At 41.3% G+C, this 16,194-nt stretch overlaps 1 protein-coding gene across 2 annotated transcripts in view; it reads right to left on the bottom strand.

Annotated features, from left to right (window-relative positions):
* Nucleotides 1-16,194, bottom strand: part of LOC109397339 (ADP-ribosylation factor 6) — a 96,693-nt gene that overhangs the window by 13,945 nt on the left and 66,554 nt on the right. The window contains exons 3-5 of one of the 2 annotated variants that reach the window (XM_029869906.2): nt 7,115-7,236; nt 6,890-7,045; nt 6,628-6,774 (exon numbers count right to left, since the gene is read on the bottom strand). In XM_029869906.2, the coding sequence (XP_029725766.1) occupies nt 6,628-6,774; nt 6,890-7,045; nt 7,115-7,196 (385 nt within the window). In that variant the 5' untranslated portion in view covers nt 7,197-7,236. The remainder of the gene's footprint in view (nt 1-6,627; nt 6,775-6,889; nt 7,046-7,114; nt 7,237-16,194) is intronic. The other variant, XM_029869907.2, reaches the window with a different exon arrangement.

The following is a 16,194-nucleotide window of genomic DNA, read 5'->3' as shown; positions in this document are numbered from 1 at the left end:
GTTCAGTGTGGAGATGGAGAAGAAACAATGCAAAGAATGCAAACTGGAGGTGAACGATATTGAGCCCGTGCGGTGCGGCTTTTGTGATGCTTTTTTCCACATTAGCCAGCAGTGCTGTGGATTCAATCACCGTGCCAATCGAGACATTCTCTCGCAGGGCAAAGCGGTGTTTTTTTTTTTGCAACGACTGCCGGGTTGAACTGAACGGTCGGAGTATTAAATGCTACCTGCAAGATAAACTGGATGCCCAGCCCTCCGCTCACGCGGGTGATACGCCGGATAATTTATCATCTCAAGTGCAGCTGCTTGCTGATGCCGTTGGTAAATTAACTAAGAAGGTTGATGTGTTGTCGTCAGCTCAACTCAGTGGAAATCGGGTGAATCAATCGATTACACCTTCGCTTCGGAAGTGGCCGAAAGTCGGAGTAAAACGTCCTCGGGTGGAAGCTGAGCAATATGATTCTACTGCTCTAAATACCGATCGTGGTACGAGAACCATTGATCTCAGCGATTTATCAATCGGTTCTATCATGCCCACACCGACACCGCCAAAATTCTGGCTATATTTATCGGGTTTCCAACCACTCATCTCACCCGATGATGTGCAGAAGATTGTGGCTCGTTGTTTAGATCTCTCTTCGCCGTGCGACGTGATTCGCCTGGTTCCAAAAGGGAAGGATGTTTCGAACATGTCGTTTGTTTCATTCAAAATCGGCCTCGATCCGTTGCTGAAAGAACAAGCTTTATTGGCGTCAACTTGGTTGGATGGACTGACGTTTAGGGAGTTTATGAAACAACCAAAAAACTTCCGCCGCTCGCTACCCAATCAAATGGACATCAGCCAGACTCCTGTGTGATTCACCGTATCTCGAAGGAAGAAAATCGCATAATATCGCCTCCGCTGCTACTGGGACGCATCGATGTTAGCCCTATGGAAGCCCTGAAGCCCCCCACCGCAGTCGAGCCAGCGTTCTGCAGTCGTCCCGATCCTGCGTGTGGGAGTGGTGTTAGGGGTTTCCAAATGAATGTTCCAGGCAAGTACGATAAAGTAACGTTCTCGATGTCTTCTGATCCGTTCATCGCTTCCAGCCAACTTGTATCTGTTCCACCGTCACCGCTAATGAAATCAACCCTGGGACGCACTGATGTCGGCTTCATGGAAGCTCTGAAGCCCCCCACCGCAGTCGAGCTATACCAGCCAGCGTTCTGCAGTCGTCCCGGCCCTGCGTGTGGGAGTGGTGGAAGGGTCTTCCAACTAGAAATTGAAGGCAAGTTTAACTCCTGTAATCAATCAGCGGTCCCTGATCCGTGCATTGCTTCTAGCTCATTAACGACTGCACCAGTTACCCTAGGACAAGCTTCGCAAGATGGTGATGACGATATCGATATTGCGCCTACTATCGAGCCAGTGCCGCAAATGATCAACAACTCCGACGAACAGAGCATTGGTGTCTCGATTTATTACCAGAATGTTCGAGGACTGCGAACGAAAATTGAGGATTTCTACACGGCTGTCACTGCTTCACTATACGATGTGATTGTGCTGACTGTGACCTGGCTAGATGAAGTGATTCCGTCGTGCATGCTGTTCAACAATGACTACATGGTTTATCGCGGGGACCGAACGCCGCTGACAAGTACCAAAACACGTTCTGGCGGTACACTCATCGCGGTGAAGTGCACCATCCCGTCCAACCTGATTCCAGTCGATGAAGTTGGATTTGAACATGTGTGGGTGTCCTTGAGAACGAATAGATGCAATCTTGCAATTGGAGCGGTGTATATTCCTCCGGATAAAGCATCCGATGCACAACTTATTGACCGCCATATATCCTGCATGGAATCCGTGATGTCATCTTCCAAACATGATGCAGCGGCAGTATTTGGTGACTACAATCGTCCAGGAATTCGCTAGATACGACACGTGGATCACACATGTTCCGTGGACGTCGCCTGTTCATCTCTAACACAGTCCAACGTAACATTGCTTGACGGAATGAGCTCAAACAATATGTGGCAACTAAATGACTTGAAGAATCAGTACGGCAACGTCTTGGATCTACTATTTGTCAGTGAAGAGTTGGTGAATGTTTCCACTATTGAAGAAGTTGACGATCCTCTCGATTCAATCGATCCCAATCACAAACCTTTTCTGTTTTGCGTCGAAAACTGTGGTCCAACGATGGATGCATTCGAGGACGGCTTCGATTTCAATGCATTAGACTTCAGAAAAGCAGATTTCAGTGGACTGAGTGAACACCTGACGCCAGCCATCGTTACCGTAGTCTGAACTGTAGACTATATCGACAACACGCCGCCTATACAGAACGTAATCTAAAGCAAAATCCCAAAAGCTTCTGGAACTTCGTGAGATCCAAACGCAAAGAGTCAGGTTTACCGTCGTCAATGTATCTGGACCACCAACGTGCCAATAGCCTGCCCGAAAAATGTGAACTGTTCGCCTCTTTCTTCAGTTCCGTGTTTGCCAATAATCGCGGAAGTGCTGATGCTGCATTGGAATTGACGCCAGCTGATTGCGTAGATGTTACTACGTTCGTTGTGTCACCTGAATCCTTGCGAAAAGCAGTAAAAAAGCTGAAGTCGTCTTATCAGCCTCGACCTGACGGAATCGCCGCATGTATCCTGAAGAAATGCAGTCAGCAACTGCTGGAGCCTCTCGCTTATCTGTTCAATTTTTCATTAAGAGCTTCAACTTTTCCTACGCGTTGGAAAGCATCGTTTATGTTTCCGGTGCATAAAAAGGACAGCAAAAACGATGTACGGTGTTATCGTGGTATTACATCGCTCTGCGCGTGTTCAAAGTTGTTTGAGATAATTGTGTCGGAACACCTGTTTAGCCGGACGAAGAATTACATCTCTATGAGTCAGCATGGTTTTTTCCCAGGAAGAAGCGTCTCGACAAACTTGTGCGAATTCACATCTTTTTGCCTGCGCAACATAGATGCTGTTTACACCGATCTGAAGGCTGCATTCGACAAGGTTGACCATGATATACTGCTGAAAAAACTAGGAAAGCTTGGATTTTCTTCCAATTTAGTGGAATGGCTGCGTTCATACCTTTGCGGTAGGAAACTAGCAGTGAAAATTGGTTCGTCTATCTCGCGTTGGTTTGTAAATAGTTCGGGTGTACCCCAAGGAAGCAATCTGGGCCCGCTTCTTTTTTCTTTGTTCATAAACGACGCTATCCTACACCTTGGAGACGGATTTTGCTTAGCATATGCTGATGATCTGAAGCTGTTCATCCTAGTAAATAGTATTGATGATTGTCGCAAACTCCAGACTGTGCTTGATAAGTTTGCAGCGTGGTGCAGTGCTAATAAGATGCAACTAAGCATCCCCAAATGTTTTGTCGTTAGTTTCCACCGCAAAATGAGTCATGTGCCGTTTGATTACACCATTGACGGGGAATTGTTAAACAGAACCGAATCAATTCGTGATCTTGGCGTGACGCTAGATTCGGCTCTATCATTCAGGAATCACCATGAAGAAGTTATCGACAGAGCACGCCGTCAATTAGGGTTTGTGAGCAAACTGTGCAAAGAGTTTAGAGACCCGTATACGCTCAAATCGTTGTATGTTAGTCTCGTTCGACCTATTCTCGAAACCTCTTCGATTGTATGGGATCCATATCACAGCACTGTCGCCTCCCGGATAGAATCCGTTCAAAAGCGGTTCATCAGGTTCGCGTTACGGAACTTGCCGTGGAATGACCCTTTATATCTGCCACCGTATGGGAGCCGCTGTGAATTGATAGGACTGGAAACTTTGAAGCAGAGAAGAAAACGGGCTAAGGCTACGTTCGTAGCAAAACTTCTATCGGCGGAGATTGACGCGCCCAACTTGCTTCAGATGATCAACTTCAACGTTCCTGGATATGCTCTTCGTCGCCCCGAATTCCTCCGATTGCCTTTCAGACGCCGTGATTATGCATCCCAAGAGCCGGTGTGATCAATGATGGAGTGCTTCAACGAAGTAGTACACTTGTTTGATTTTAATATTACGACTAAGAGGTTTAAGGCTATTCTAACACGTGTTATGTTCAATTAGTTGTATATTTTTATTCATTAAGACATCACTGTCGGATGAAATTCTCAATAATAAATAAATAAATAAATAAATAAATCACGAATCCTCTCGGAAGGAGCATTCCAAGAAGACCAGTTTCAAGCAGCTACGTTACGTGAAGACTAGCTCCGAGACTGTGACAGTGGCAGCTGAGAAGTACCCAGAGCCTGATCAGGAGAAGCTCTCTGTTCCATCCAATTTGGAACAACCCGTTCACACTGCAACATGCGTCGCAGCATCAGTCTTTACCCCGAGACAGCAGACTAGGCCGTTCGGAATAGAGCCATCGAACCACGCCTCATGTACCGTCGAGTCCACGGCAAGCACGAGCATGAATCTGGTTAAAACGCGCATGTAGCTTGAAATGCAATACATAGTGTGGGGCGGGGCAAGATGGGTCAGTGCCATTTTCGGGCGCATTACTCATGTTTTGATTATGTTAATAATTTTGTGAGATGACCAGCATGAATATACAAAAGTTTGGGGTATTGATTGAAAAATTATTCACTCTTATTGGAAATAAAAAAAAATGGTTTTTAGCCATTTTTCTTATGCGATACATTCCATATAATCTCCATATAAACGGCCGCGGCAAGATGGGTCACCTTCAATTTTGAACGTATTTTTGGAGCATTCAAAAGTTATTTATTTTTTATTACAAGACTATCTCATAAATGACATCAATCAAGCGGAATTAACGCTCGAAATTATAACAAAAAATTATGATTATTTTTTAGTGAAAACATCGATTTTCAAGTCGCCTTATAGGACCACTCAAATCGTAAAGTTTTTTATATTCCAAATAAATTTATAAAATGTTTAGTAGCTCTTTTTTAATCAGTAATGGAGCATAAATGAATGCGGAACAAATCTTATATTTTGACGTTTTTCGTTGAGAAAATGTGAATTACTTAAAAGATTACCCATCTTGCCCCGACCTTTTTTCACGGCGCAAAATCGATCACTTTTTAAAACTGCTTGTTTAACATCATATTTTGTATTTAATGAACTTTTTATCGACTTTTAGCATAGCTCTCTCTCTCTCTTCTTGGCGTAACGTCCTCATTGGGACAAAGCCTGCTTCTCAGCTTAGTGTTCTATGAGCACTTCCACAGTTATTAACTGAGAGCTTCCTCTGCCAATGACCATTTTGCATGCGTATATCGTGTGGCAGGCACGAAGATACTCTATGCCCAAGGAAGTCAAGGAAATTTCCTTTACGAAAAGATCCTGGACCGACCGGGAATCGAACCCGTCACCCTCAGCATGGTCATGCTGAATACCCGTGCGTTTACCGCCTCGGCTATATGGGCTATAGCATAGCTAACTAGTGTATTTAAGAGAAGCAGACGAATACAAACTAATTCGATTTGTATTTACAAACTTATGGTGATCCATCCTTAGGTGACCCATCTTGCCCCGCCCCACCCTACATATGTCCACGTCGTTTCTAACTTCGCGTGAGAACCATGCAAATCGGCATATCAATAAGGCTTCGTCCACAAATTACGTAACGCTCAAACGGGAGGCGGGAGTGGGGCCAAGCGTTACGTTATTGACGGACGCTACCTTAATGCAGAGTCGAGTCTGTTAGGGCCGCGTGCGTCAACATTAGAGTAAGATAGCTTAACTGTCAAAAAGAATAAGGTCAGTTATTAACCCTTCAAGACACGCACCGTTGTAAAAAGTTCAACACCACCAAAAAAAACTCGCTCGTCGTATGAATTTTCAGGCTCGAAAGGACGCGCGTCCTGAAAGGTTAACAATCACTCGAATGTATCAGTATATAATTCCCCAACAAGAACAAGAAACCAAACTGCTTTTACTATATGGTGACCGTGAAGTGGCATATGCATATAGAATACAAAAAAGCTACGTATTTTAGGATATTATTTAAAAGAGAAGAGAGAAAAGAGGAGGCGGGGGTTTACGTGTAAATAAATATTTTTTTCCATTTCCATTTTATACCATACTAGGAATGTGTAACTAACAGAACAATCGATTGAATGTAATGTCTGTTCAATATTTCTCTGTTTTTTGTCTACAAAAATATGCATTTTAGCCAGAATTTCGAGTTTTTTTTAGAGAAATTATTTTAATACATTGTTTTCCCCTCAGGGTTTTGAAACAATCTATTTTTTTATCAAAAATTTGCATCCTAACACACGTGCTGTCACATTTATCACAACCCCTCATCCTTACCTCTAAATACTGGACGAGTTTTCTGAATGTTCCGTTCGTTGTGCTCATACAAAAGTAGAAAAGCTTATGTCCTTTGAGATAAGTAATCTTACGCTCCCAAATTCATCTTATTCGAAAACAAGCGATTACGGCATCGTTTGATTCCGTTCTTTTTGCTTTCGTGCGTGTTCTCTTCTAACAAAAAAAAAAACATAAAATAAGAAACAAAACAAACAGCGCTTCAATCCATTGTTTTTCGTAGGATGAAAATAGGACCCATACGCTTAATAAGGGAACCAAAACCCTACTCAAGAAATAAAAATAATAGCTTAGCTTCAATAGCTCCCCCGCGAAACTAACCTTCTGGTAGATCCTGCTTGTTGGCAAATATCAGTATGATGGCATCTCGCATCTCTCGGTCGTTGATTATCCTGTGCAGTTCTTGCCGTGCTTCGTCTATTCGATCCCGGTCTGCACAATCCACTACGAATATGAGCCCTTGTGTGCCTAAAAGAAGCAACAGAAGCATTTAGTATTTATTTTTATGCACCGAAGGCAATGTCCTCCGGCAGGACACAATACTGTCAATCAATCAGTTTCTTTATGTGCTCCGCTATCGTACCTGTGTAATAGTGCCTCCACAATGGTCTAATTTTATCCTGTCCACCCACGTCCCACACGTTGAATTTGACATTCTTATACGTTACGGTTTCGACGTTGAAGCCGACTGTTGGAATTGTCGTTACCGATTGACCTAATTTTAACTTATATAGAATAGCTGAAAAGGAAAACGGGACAATCGTTGTTAGAAGTTGACTTACTCGAGGAATGATTGTGAGCAACTTACTAGTTTTGCCGGCAGCATCCAGACCGAGCATCAATATTCTCATCTCCTTGTTGCCGAAGATTTTGGACAGTAGCTTCCCCATTGTGAATCGATTGCACTTTGTACCCCTTTAACAGGGGCTGCTGAAAGAAAGCGAGAGAGAGAAAAAAAGCGGTAGATTAGTATTGTGTGTTCGAATGTCCAGCATCCGGCAGGCTAGCTGGCTCTCAGATGCTGCTACTAAAGATTAAGTGGGCTAAACTGAGAGACAATCACTGCACTGGTTTGCGAATTACTGGCAACACTACATACAGGCAGGAGGAGATGCCATCGCGAAGGCATTATGCTTGCTGACCGATACCATTGAGCGCAATTAAGTCGTTATCTCATGTAGTTATGTAGTGAAGCTTTGCTAGCGCTCTTACTAGACAGAATATTGCAGGCACTCTATAGAACGCCAGCTCGAAGTGTTTTCTTTAATAGTTTCATGGGCGGCTTTCTCTGTATAATTGGAGGTTTATAAGCATTAATGTTAGTAATAAAATTGGAACCAAGTCTAAGAAGGAAATTTGAACTTATCACAGACAAAAGATTTTAGATTTATCAAGATTGCACATCAATCCTTTCAAATTTTAGTAGTTAATTCGTATTACAGATCAACAAGCAAAAATCTTTTCCAAATTCTGGTTCCCTAGGAGGCTCAGATAATCGAATCTGCCGACTAAATTTGCGATCCTAAACCATAACACTTAAGTTAACTAAACACTCGAATCAGAGATAAATATCGCATATCTGAAAAACCTCTTCACAAATACCGGTGAATGACAAAACGATTATTGATCGGATTTTAATTACTGTTTCAGTCGAATCGTATCAAAATCAAGGACCATCTAGATAGAATAACCGTAGCCGGCGCACGGCAACTAGAGCACTTAGATGGGTATGCGGGAATTCGTCGCTCCCGGCCGCTAACCAAGCGACGTCAACGTTTCTATCTACCTCCCTACGGGGGATTGAAAGATAACAATTTCAACCAGCTGAGGGATGAATAATTCATTGTTTGAGGTGCGTTTTATACCCACAACGGCGGAGACAGACACACAGACACAATACGGAGAAATAGCCGACAACGCGGACGTTAGTTATCAGTTTGCGTTTTATTGATAGAATTGAATTGTATTATTCTCTCCATTCACGATGGCGATGATGATGATGATGATGATATTGACCGCCCCGAGCCGGTAAGGTAACATCGATGATATGAATGATGATGGTTCAACAGGTTTCAATAGAGAGATGGATGGACTGTGACGGACAGATTTGTACACGGAATCAAATGTGCACGGGTCGGGTCTTTCCGGCGAAGCGAGAAAACGTCTGATCACACTAGAATGTGTGACGTAACGCGTTTGCTGGCGCTGAGCTGATTGATTCGCGTAGCGTGAACCGGTTCATTTCCGATCGAATGTCAATCGTTATCAGGCATGTAAGTAAAGGTCACCCGATCAAGAAATTCTTTTAATAAAAACTACAAATTGCATGCAATAGCTATCTGCTTGCAGGTTGATTTCGTAGTATAAATTCGTGATGGGACTATTATGCGGGTACTTTCAATATGGGATGCTCATGATTTGGTATGTTTTTTCGCACATTCACATAAAAATACGCAAATTTAATTATTGATTTTAAAAGTACGTTAAAAATGATTATTCATAACGTTAACTCAAAAGTGATGAAAAGTTAAATAGGACTGATATGCGAGTGGGGCAGTATAGAGCACCCGCAGAGCGCAACAAAAAGACATATGACGCGAATGAGGTCTTCTGACGGAGCTTATATCTCATTTTACCATTCTTATGATTTTTTATGAATAACACCTCGCTAAGAACAAAAATGTTATCATTGCAAAATTTGTTATTTCTGAGATATTTTTGAATAATAATAAATAGGGTCTGGGGCCATTTGGGTAGCCCAATAAGTTTTCAATTGACTGAGTTATAGCAGCAAGTGCCCAAAATAGGTACGCCTGCCCAAATGTTCCCAGACCCTAACTGAATACACTATGGTCTTTTTTTACACGGGGGATACGTCCCGTGTATAAAAAAAGTGTAAAAAACCGTGTTAATTCGCGAAACCGTGGAAAAAACCGTGTTAATTTGCGAAACCGTGTAAAAAAAACCGTGTTAATTCGGGAATCCGTGTAAAAAAAAACTGAGGGAAATCTGAAAATATTTGAAATGTCCTCACCTTCAGGTATCCGAGGTTTGTTTTGAAGAGTTAATAAGGAAAGGGAGGGGGTAGTAATAAGGGTTGAATCTAAGGGTTAGTGGGGAAGGGGACAAGGGATGGGTTATGGAGAGCAGAGTGCATACTGTTTCCAAGGAAGGTCGCAGAGAACATTTTGGGGTGTCAAGGACTGTTGAGACGGACGAAACGAAGGATCAAGGAGACTGTCAACACCGTACATATCCGCGGAGCAAGGTGGTGTAGAGAAAGATGTTCCAGAACACCCAGGAACTTTCGCGAGTAAAGGCTTCAATATCTACGAGCATAATCGATTGATTGTTGTTACATTACTGATACTGTTCAACATCCTATAGGCCTGTGGAGCATTGTTCTGTAAATGAAAATTTTCAAACATGACCTCAAATTTACATCTCCAAGAACTTCAGTAATGTAACTACAATCCATCGATTACGCTTGTAGATATTAAGACCACTGCTCGCGGAAGTTCTTGAATGCCCTAGAAAATCCTTGAAAATAACATCTCTTCAGAACTATGCTCCATGGACCTGTAGGATGTCACACTAGGGCAGTTCAGACTTTGAACATGTTAAAAATTCATAGCTCCCATATGTTCATTACAATCCTTGGTGTAAAACTAGAGTCCTGTAAAATTTTCAGCCGTTTAGGTGGTGATTTAATGGTGGCCCAAAAGCAAAATATGTTTATATGGGAATTACTATGGAGAATTTTCGAAATAGGTTCTTCGCGCTGTAGAGCATTACCACATGGATGAAGTCATAGGGTCAAAGTCAAATTGAATTCTTCAGACCTCAATGATGAATGTTTCCGAAGAATGCAACTCGTTTCGACTTACGAGACAGAAGTTATTAATCAATATTCATACATGTATGATTGAACAGAAGACCGCAGCTCGATCGACACGCTTGACACGCAATCATAGTATGTGTTTTACCTTCTTGCATACCTTGCAGGACATCGAGTACAAAGACGCGCATGCGAGTGAGAATTTGTTTAATAACTTTTTACCCGATTGTCGAAATAAGTTCCGGTCTTCGGCAACATTCATCACTGAAGTCTGAGGAATTCAATTCGGCTTTAACCCTATGACTTTATATATGTGGTAATGCTCTACAGCACGGAGAACCTTTTTCGAAAATTCTTCATAGTAATTCCCATATAAACCTATTTTGCTTTTGGGCCACCATTAAATCACTATCGAAATGGCTAAAAATATTACAGGACTCTAGTTTTGCACCGAGGATTGTAATGAACATATGGGAGTTTCGATTTTTTGACATGTCTAAAGTCTGAACTGCCCTAATGTCACACCGTATCAGTAATGCAACTACAATCCATTCATTACGCTTGTAGATCTTGAATTCTTTATTCGCGGAAATTCTTGGATAACCTAGAGCATATTTAGGAAGTAATTTTCTACAGAACCATGCTCCATGACTCTGTAGGATGTTACACCGCATCAATAATATAGCAACAATTAATTGATTACGCTCGTAGATTTTCAGGCCTGTACTCTCTGAAGTTGTTGGAGGTCCTAGAATATCTTGGAAAAGTACGTCTCTACAGGACTATGCTCTAAGGACCTGTAGGATGTTGCACCATATCAGTAATGTGACTACAATCAATCGATTACGCTTGTAGATCTTAAGGCGCTTACTCGCGAAAGTCCTTGGATAACCTAAGTTCTTGGGTTACCTAGAACATCTTTTAAGATGTTCGTAACAGAACCATACTCCAGAAATCACCTTTAGGAAAACCCCCATTTAACCCCTCCTAGCCCCCCATATATTAGCCCCCCCCCCCCCTTGCAGCCCTTTCCCATTTCTACCTTTTAGTAAGAGTTCCCTTCTAGACACTTAGCGCGAGAAAGTTGAAAAACCCGTGTTAATTCGCGAATCCGTGTAAAAAAAACCGTGTAAAAAAGCCGTGTAAAAAAACGTGTAAAAAACCGTGTAAAGAAAGACCTTAGTGTACTGGAAAAATATGTCATCTTGACGAAATAAGTTCTTCTGAACTTATTATTGAAGAGTTATTTGGATTTCATGTATTTTGTCAGAGAACATGACAAGATAAAATATTACTATTAAAAATTAATAGATAAATGGCAAAACTTGTTATTGGTTTGTTGGGAATAAAAGCTAAAAGAACAAAAATTAATAACTCACTTTGTACCGGAAAATAACTCAATATTAAGGTGAAACATCAAGAAATCCCTTTGCAATCTTGCATACAAACTTTAGAGGCACAAATCTGACGAACGACGCCACACTTGTTTATCCTGGCTTTGCTCACTTGCAAAAAGGGGCAGCTTTTTCAAATCGAGCGCATTTGTTTACGAATTGTTAAGATTGGTGCTCTTGAAAACGTGAATAGGGGTCCAAGTCGGCCATTGTGGCAGCCATATTTATATTCTCTGAAGTTTCTCCTTAACTAATTCTGTTATTATAAGATCAAACCAAAGACAACATATTTTGAAACGTACAATAACTGAATCAGTTATTCAGCTATTCATTTTCAATGGCAAAATTTGATCTTCTTTTGTTATTTTCTTCTGCCCGGGTTGGTGAATCAATCAATACACATTCCAATGCACGGTGACGTCACGCAGAAATTTCTCTCTTCTCTCCTATTGAAAATTAGAAAACGAAAGGACCAGCACCTGTTAAATTTGACAGCTGTTTGGTCCTGTTGATTTCTAGCTTTCCTAAAGAGCGAAAGACATAGCGGCATTAACATGTCTAAAGGGTCTAACTCGTTTTGTAAACAAACATTGTTTCTGTCGCTGTAGGGTCTATCTCGATCCACCCACGCATCTGGGGGCCGTTATCAGAAAGAGCGAAGATAGATCTTTCTGATAACGGCCCCCAGATGCGTGGGTGGATCGAGATAGACCCTACAGCGACAGAAACAGTGTTTGTTTACAAAACGAGTTAGACCCTTTAGACATGTTGATGCAGAGATTTTCGACATGAGGTGGTCTACACGGAGAAATCAAACTACCTAATTTTTGGGTCGATTTTACTCAAAGCTGAGTATATCGAATAAACTAATTACCCAAAATTAGGTTGTTTTCCCTCTTTTACCCACCGATGTTGTCAAAAACAAACAGAGATGCATCTACCCAATGGGGGTCCTTGAGCTCAATAAGCCAATTTTGAGTAAATGCAGGTATACTAAAATTTGGGTTGAATGAGGGGGGGGTCTTGGGTTGAATTTACCTACTCTTAAGTATATTTTTTTGCTGGAGGTAAAGGCAATTTACCTAGTGTGAGTTTAATCGATTTACTCAAATTTGGCTTATTGGGCGGAACTATGGGATTGCGTCAAAAGAACTCAATTTTGGGTAGTTTGGCGGTTCCGTGTATATTGGCAACTGCTCACCACGGAGGAGCATCAGTTCCATCATTACTAGAGATTAGGGTGGCTCTAGCTTGTATGAAAAAAAAAAACAGATGTCAAAAAGTTCGATAGGCCCCATTGTTATTTCGTTCTATATAACGCCACGATGCTCTGGTCAAATTTACAGCTCAATCATTTAATATTTGGGCGGTGCTAAACTCGTTTGAAGTTTGTATGGGAGTTTATATGTGAAAACATCGTTTTTTGCACTTTTCTCGTGAGGAGCACTATTTTTTTTTTTTCTAAAATACGTAATCGATTGTACAGAAATATAGCCTAGGATACACCGAAAAACTTTGTCAAAGACCACAACGTGATCATACACCTGTTAAAAAAGCAATAGCCTAGACAACACATGTCCGTCAATGAGATTTTATTGCTATTGTTATTCCTTTACATGTTAAATGAGAGGCTCCACCAGATGGCTTACAGGTAATATCTTTTCTCAGAAACTTCGAATGACTTTGCGGTCTTCGACAAAGTTTTTCGGCACATGTAAGGCTTTAGTTCTTCATAATGGTCTCCACCGATGCACGAGATGTTTAGCGATACCGTGTTTACATAGAATCTACTTGTATCCAAGGCCATCTAGATAACACGGCACCGCTCAGACGTCACACGGGTGAAAATGTGGGTTGGTGCAAATTGAGCAAACATTTTCTCCTGCGAGAGCAAACGATTTGTGAGTGAGAGTTATCTTGTACCGACTTTTCGAACCCTCTAAGCAGAATACCCTCTTCGAATGACTGTAATCAGTTTATTTTTATTATCTTTATTAACGAGATTTTCAGCCCAGGACACTGTAATCAGTTTTGTACAGTGGGCGATTCCCTAACCTCAAATCTACCTATTCAACGAATGTAAATTCTTGAATTTTCTCAACAAACTGGCTTGTAATTTGTAGAAAATGACGATAATAGCTGTTTCCGTCCATTTGCAATTTGTTTCTGATCTTGAGTCCTCCGCAATTGCAAGTTTTAGGGTCATTGAACGGGTAAAAAGTGAGGCTACGAGATGCCACCTTTTAATTCCGCCACTGTACCTTTCAATTCCGCCCTAATTGCTTATCCTTTGACAGATACGCGTATTTCGACTACCACTTGTAACTTTCCTCAGTGTCAGTTATCCAGTGGAGTTAGTTAAAAAGACCATACTTATATCACGCAAAGGAATCGGAGTGTGATCCTTTTCAAACGCCTATGGGTGGAAGGAAAATGCCACAGGCTGCATTATCCGGATAATATCATGGATGGTGTGATAGATCTCCACTCGCGTGAGTGAAGGAAAAAAAGTGCCTCCTAACTCTCAAGGGTCACTTCATGATAGTTTTGTAATAATTTAGGACATCCATTCTATCATGGACTACGCAACTTTGAATCTACACTTGCAATGCTACCCTACTACACTGATTGATGAACCATATTTACTAATATTCTTCAAAGACTAGAAGGCATTGTTCTGTACCTTTGAAACATCTAAGGTTGGTCAAACTTTTATGAAACTCATTTTTTTAAATCTGCATTCGTTGTAGTTATTATTTGTGCTATAAAGTGTCACGTAACCTAGTCTAACCCACCCAGATCCGTGAACTTCTGTGAAACCCAGAGCCAATCCATAATACTTTTGAAATATTTCAGGATTATTAAACTTCCCTACAGCTAAGAACTTGCAGCTAAGGTGGAGATATGACGAAGCTACATCTCGAGCACAAATCTCAATGCAAATGTGGTACACAACCGATAATAAGGACTGCAGCCACAAACCGAGTGTTGTAGTGAAGTATTGTTGATTCAGTTTTATTATAATTGTTAAAAAACGCTAAACAAACGGATAAGATACAATCTTACCGTTGGCAATGTTGTGCAACTCAAAACAGCAAAAAAAGAAATTATTACTGCTCTAGTCTCCATGTAATATATTGCAGGACAGTCTGTACGATTCTTAATGTCCCGAAGCTATGTCATAGTCTCTGAACGTATTCTGTGAACTCCAGATAAGTACAATATATTATAAAATATAACTCTATTCAGCCAAACCAGAAACTTTAATTGCTGTACATGCTAGATTTTAAACGTCATAATAGTTTAGATGACCCTAGCTGATTTCATGATGTCCATTAAACTTTCAGGCAGTGTCGCGAAGCATCAGCGTACAAGTCACAAAAAAGCTGATAAACACCAAACTTGTATCACCCTGTCTTTGCGGTTTCTGATTCGCTCTCTCTACAGTCGCTAACACCAGAAAAGACAGAATCCCATCATAGTCACCCGGTCACCCTTGTTTTGCTACAATCATCCTGACTTGGATACGGCTCATGTGAGTGTCATGACTCTCTCCGTCGCCTCAAGCAGATGCACGCGCAACAGCATGTAAAACTATGCATGTGTATTATCACAAGCACGGTACTACGTCATAAATCCTATTCGTTTTGCATAGCTCAGTTTATACGCACACATTGAGCGCACCACGCAGATCGCCCTGGATACGGCAAACGCTTTCACTTCGCCCGTTATGCATCGTTGCTCAGAGAGATTGATTCTCTCGCAACCCGCCTGAAGCATACTCAGCCACTGCTATCGCAGGGTGGCCACTAAATTTCAGTTTTGAAATTCCCGTCTTTTTCCCGGTTTTCCCGGTACGATTACTGAACTTTTCCCGGTTTTGAAAGTCCACATTTTTTAGTAGGTAACGCCCAATTTTCGTTTCATATGGATGATAAGAACCATGTAAAATGCACTTACTAGTTTAACATTATTCTTGCTTGACGCAATGCATTTAAGGAAAAAATGGAAGTAACCAGCAATGATGGCATAAAAGACATACGTATGCGACAATTACTTACAATACATTTTCATTCAGCTCTAAATAGTGCACAATTCAAGCTTTCCCTCACACATCATTTTACTTATTTTCTTGTACTTTAGAAAAAAGTTAACAAGTGTGAAAGAGTTAGCTAACTATGATAGATCTATAATAGGTAAAATAAAATCAGCCAAGGTCGGACTTTTTTATAATCATTAGCGTAGGTGCCCTAACACAACTTAGTTGGTGTTGTTTCCGGAGATTCCTCCAGGATGTCCAACTGAGTATTCCCCCAAGAACTTTCATCGGGAGATTCTTACAGAGTTTTGTCCAAGATTTCATCTTTTCGATTACTCCAAAAATACTATCTTGAATTCCTTCAGTATTTCGTGTTAAGGATGCCACCTTGTGTATCTTTTGTGGATTCCTCCAGATTCCTCAACCATCCGTAACTCGCGCGGTTGGCCACCACCGCCAACACCACGCTAATGCTGAACACGAAAAGCGAGGCTTAATGGTTTTATTCTGGGAGTTTCCCCAGGAAATACTTTAGAGGTTCAGGGAATTTAGGATTTAAGTCTGTTGGCAATTAGGGAATAGAAGTTTGGTCTGGTATCATAAATTTGATCTAGGGA

Source organism: Aedes albopictus, chromosome 2 (assembly GCF_035046485.1).
Source record: "Aedes albopictus strain Foshan chromosome 2, AalbF5, whole genome shotgun sequence".
NCBI classification, from domain to species: domain Eukaryota; kingdom Metazoa; phylum Arthropoda; class Insecta; order Diptera; family Culicidae; genus Aedes; species Aedes albopictus.
This window is presented reverse-complemented; position numbering and strand designations above follow the sequence as displayed.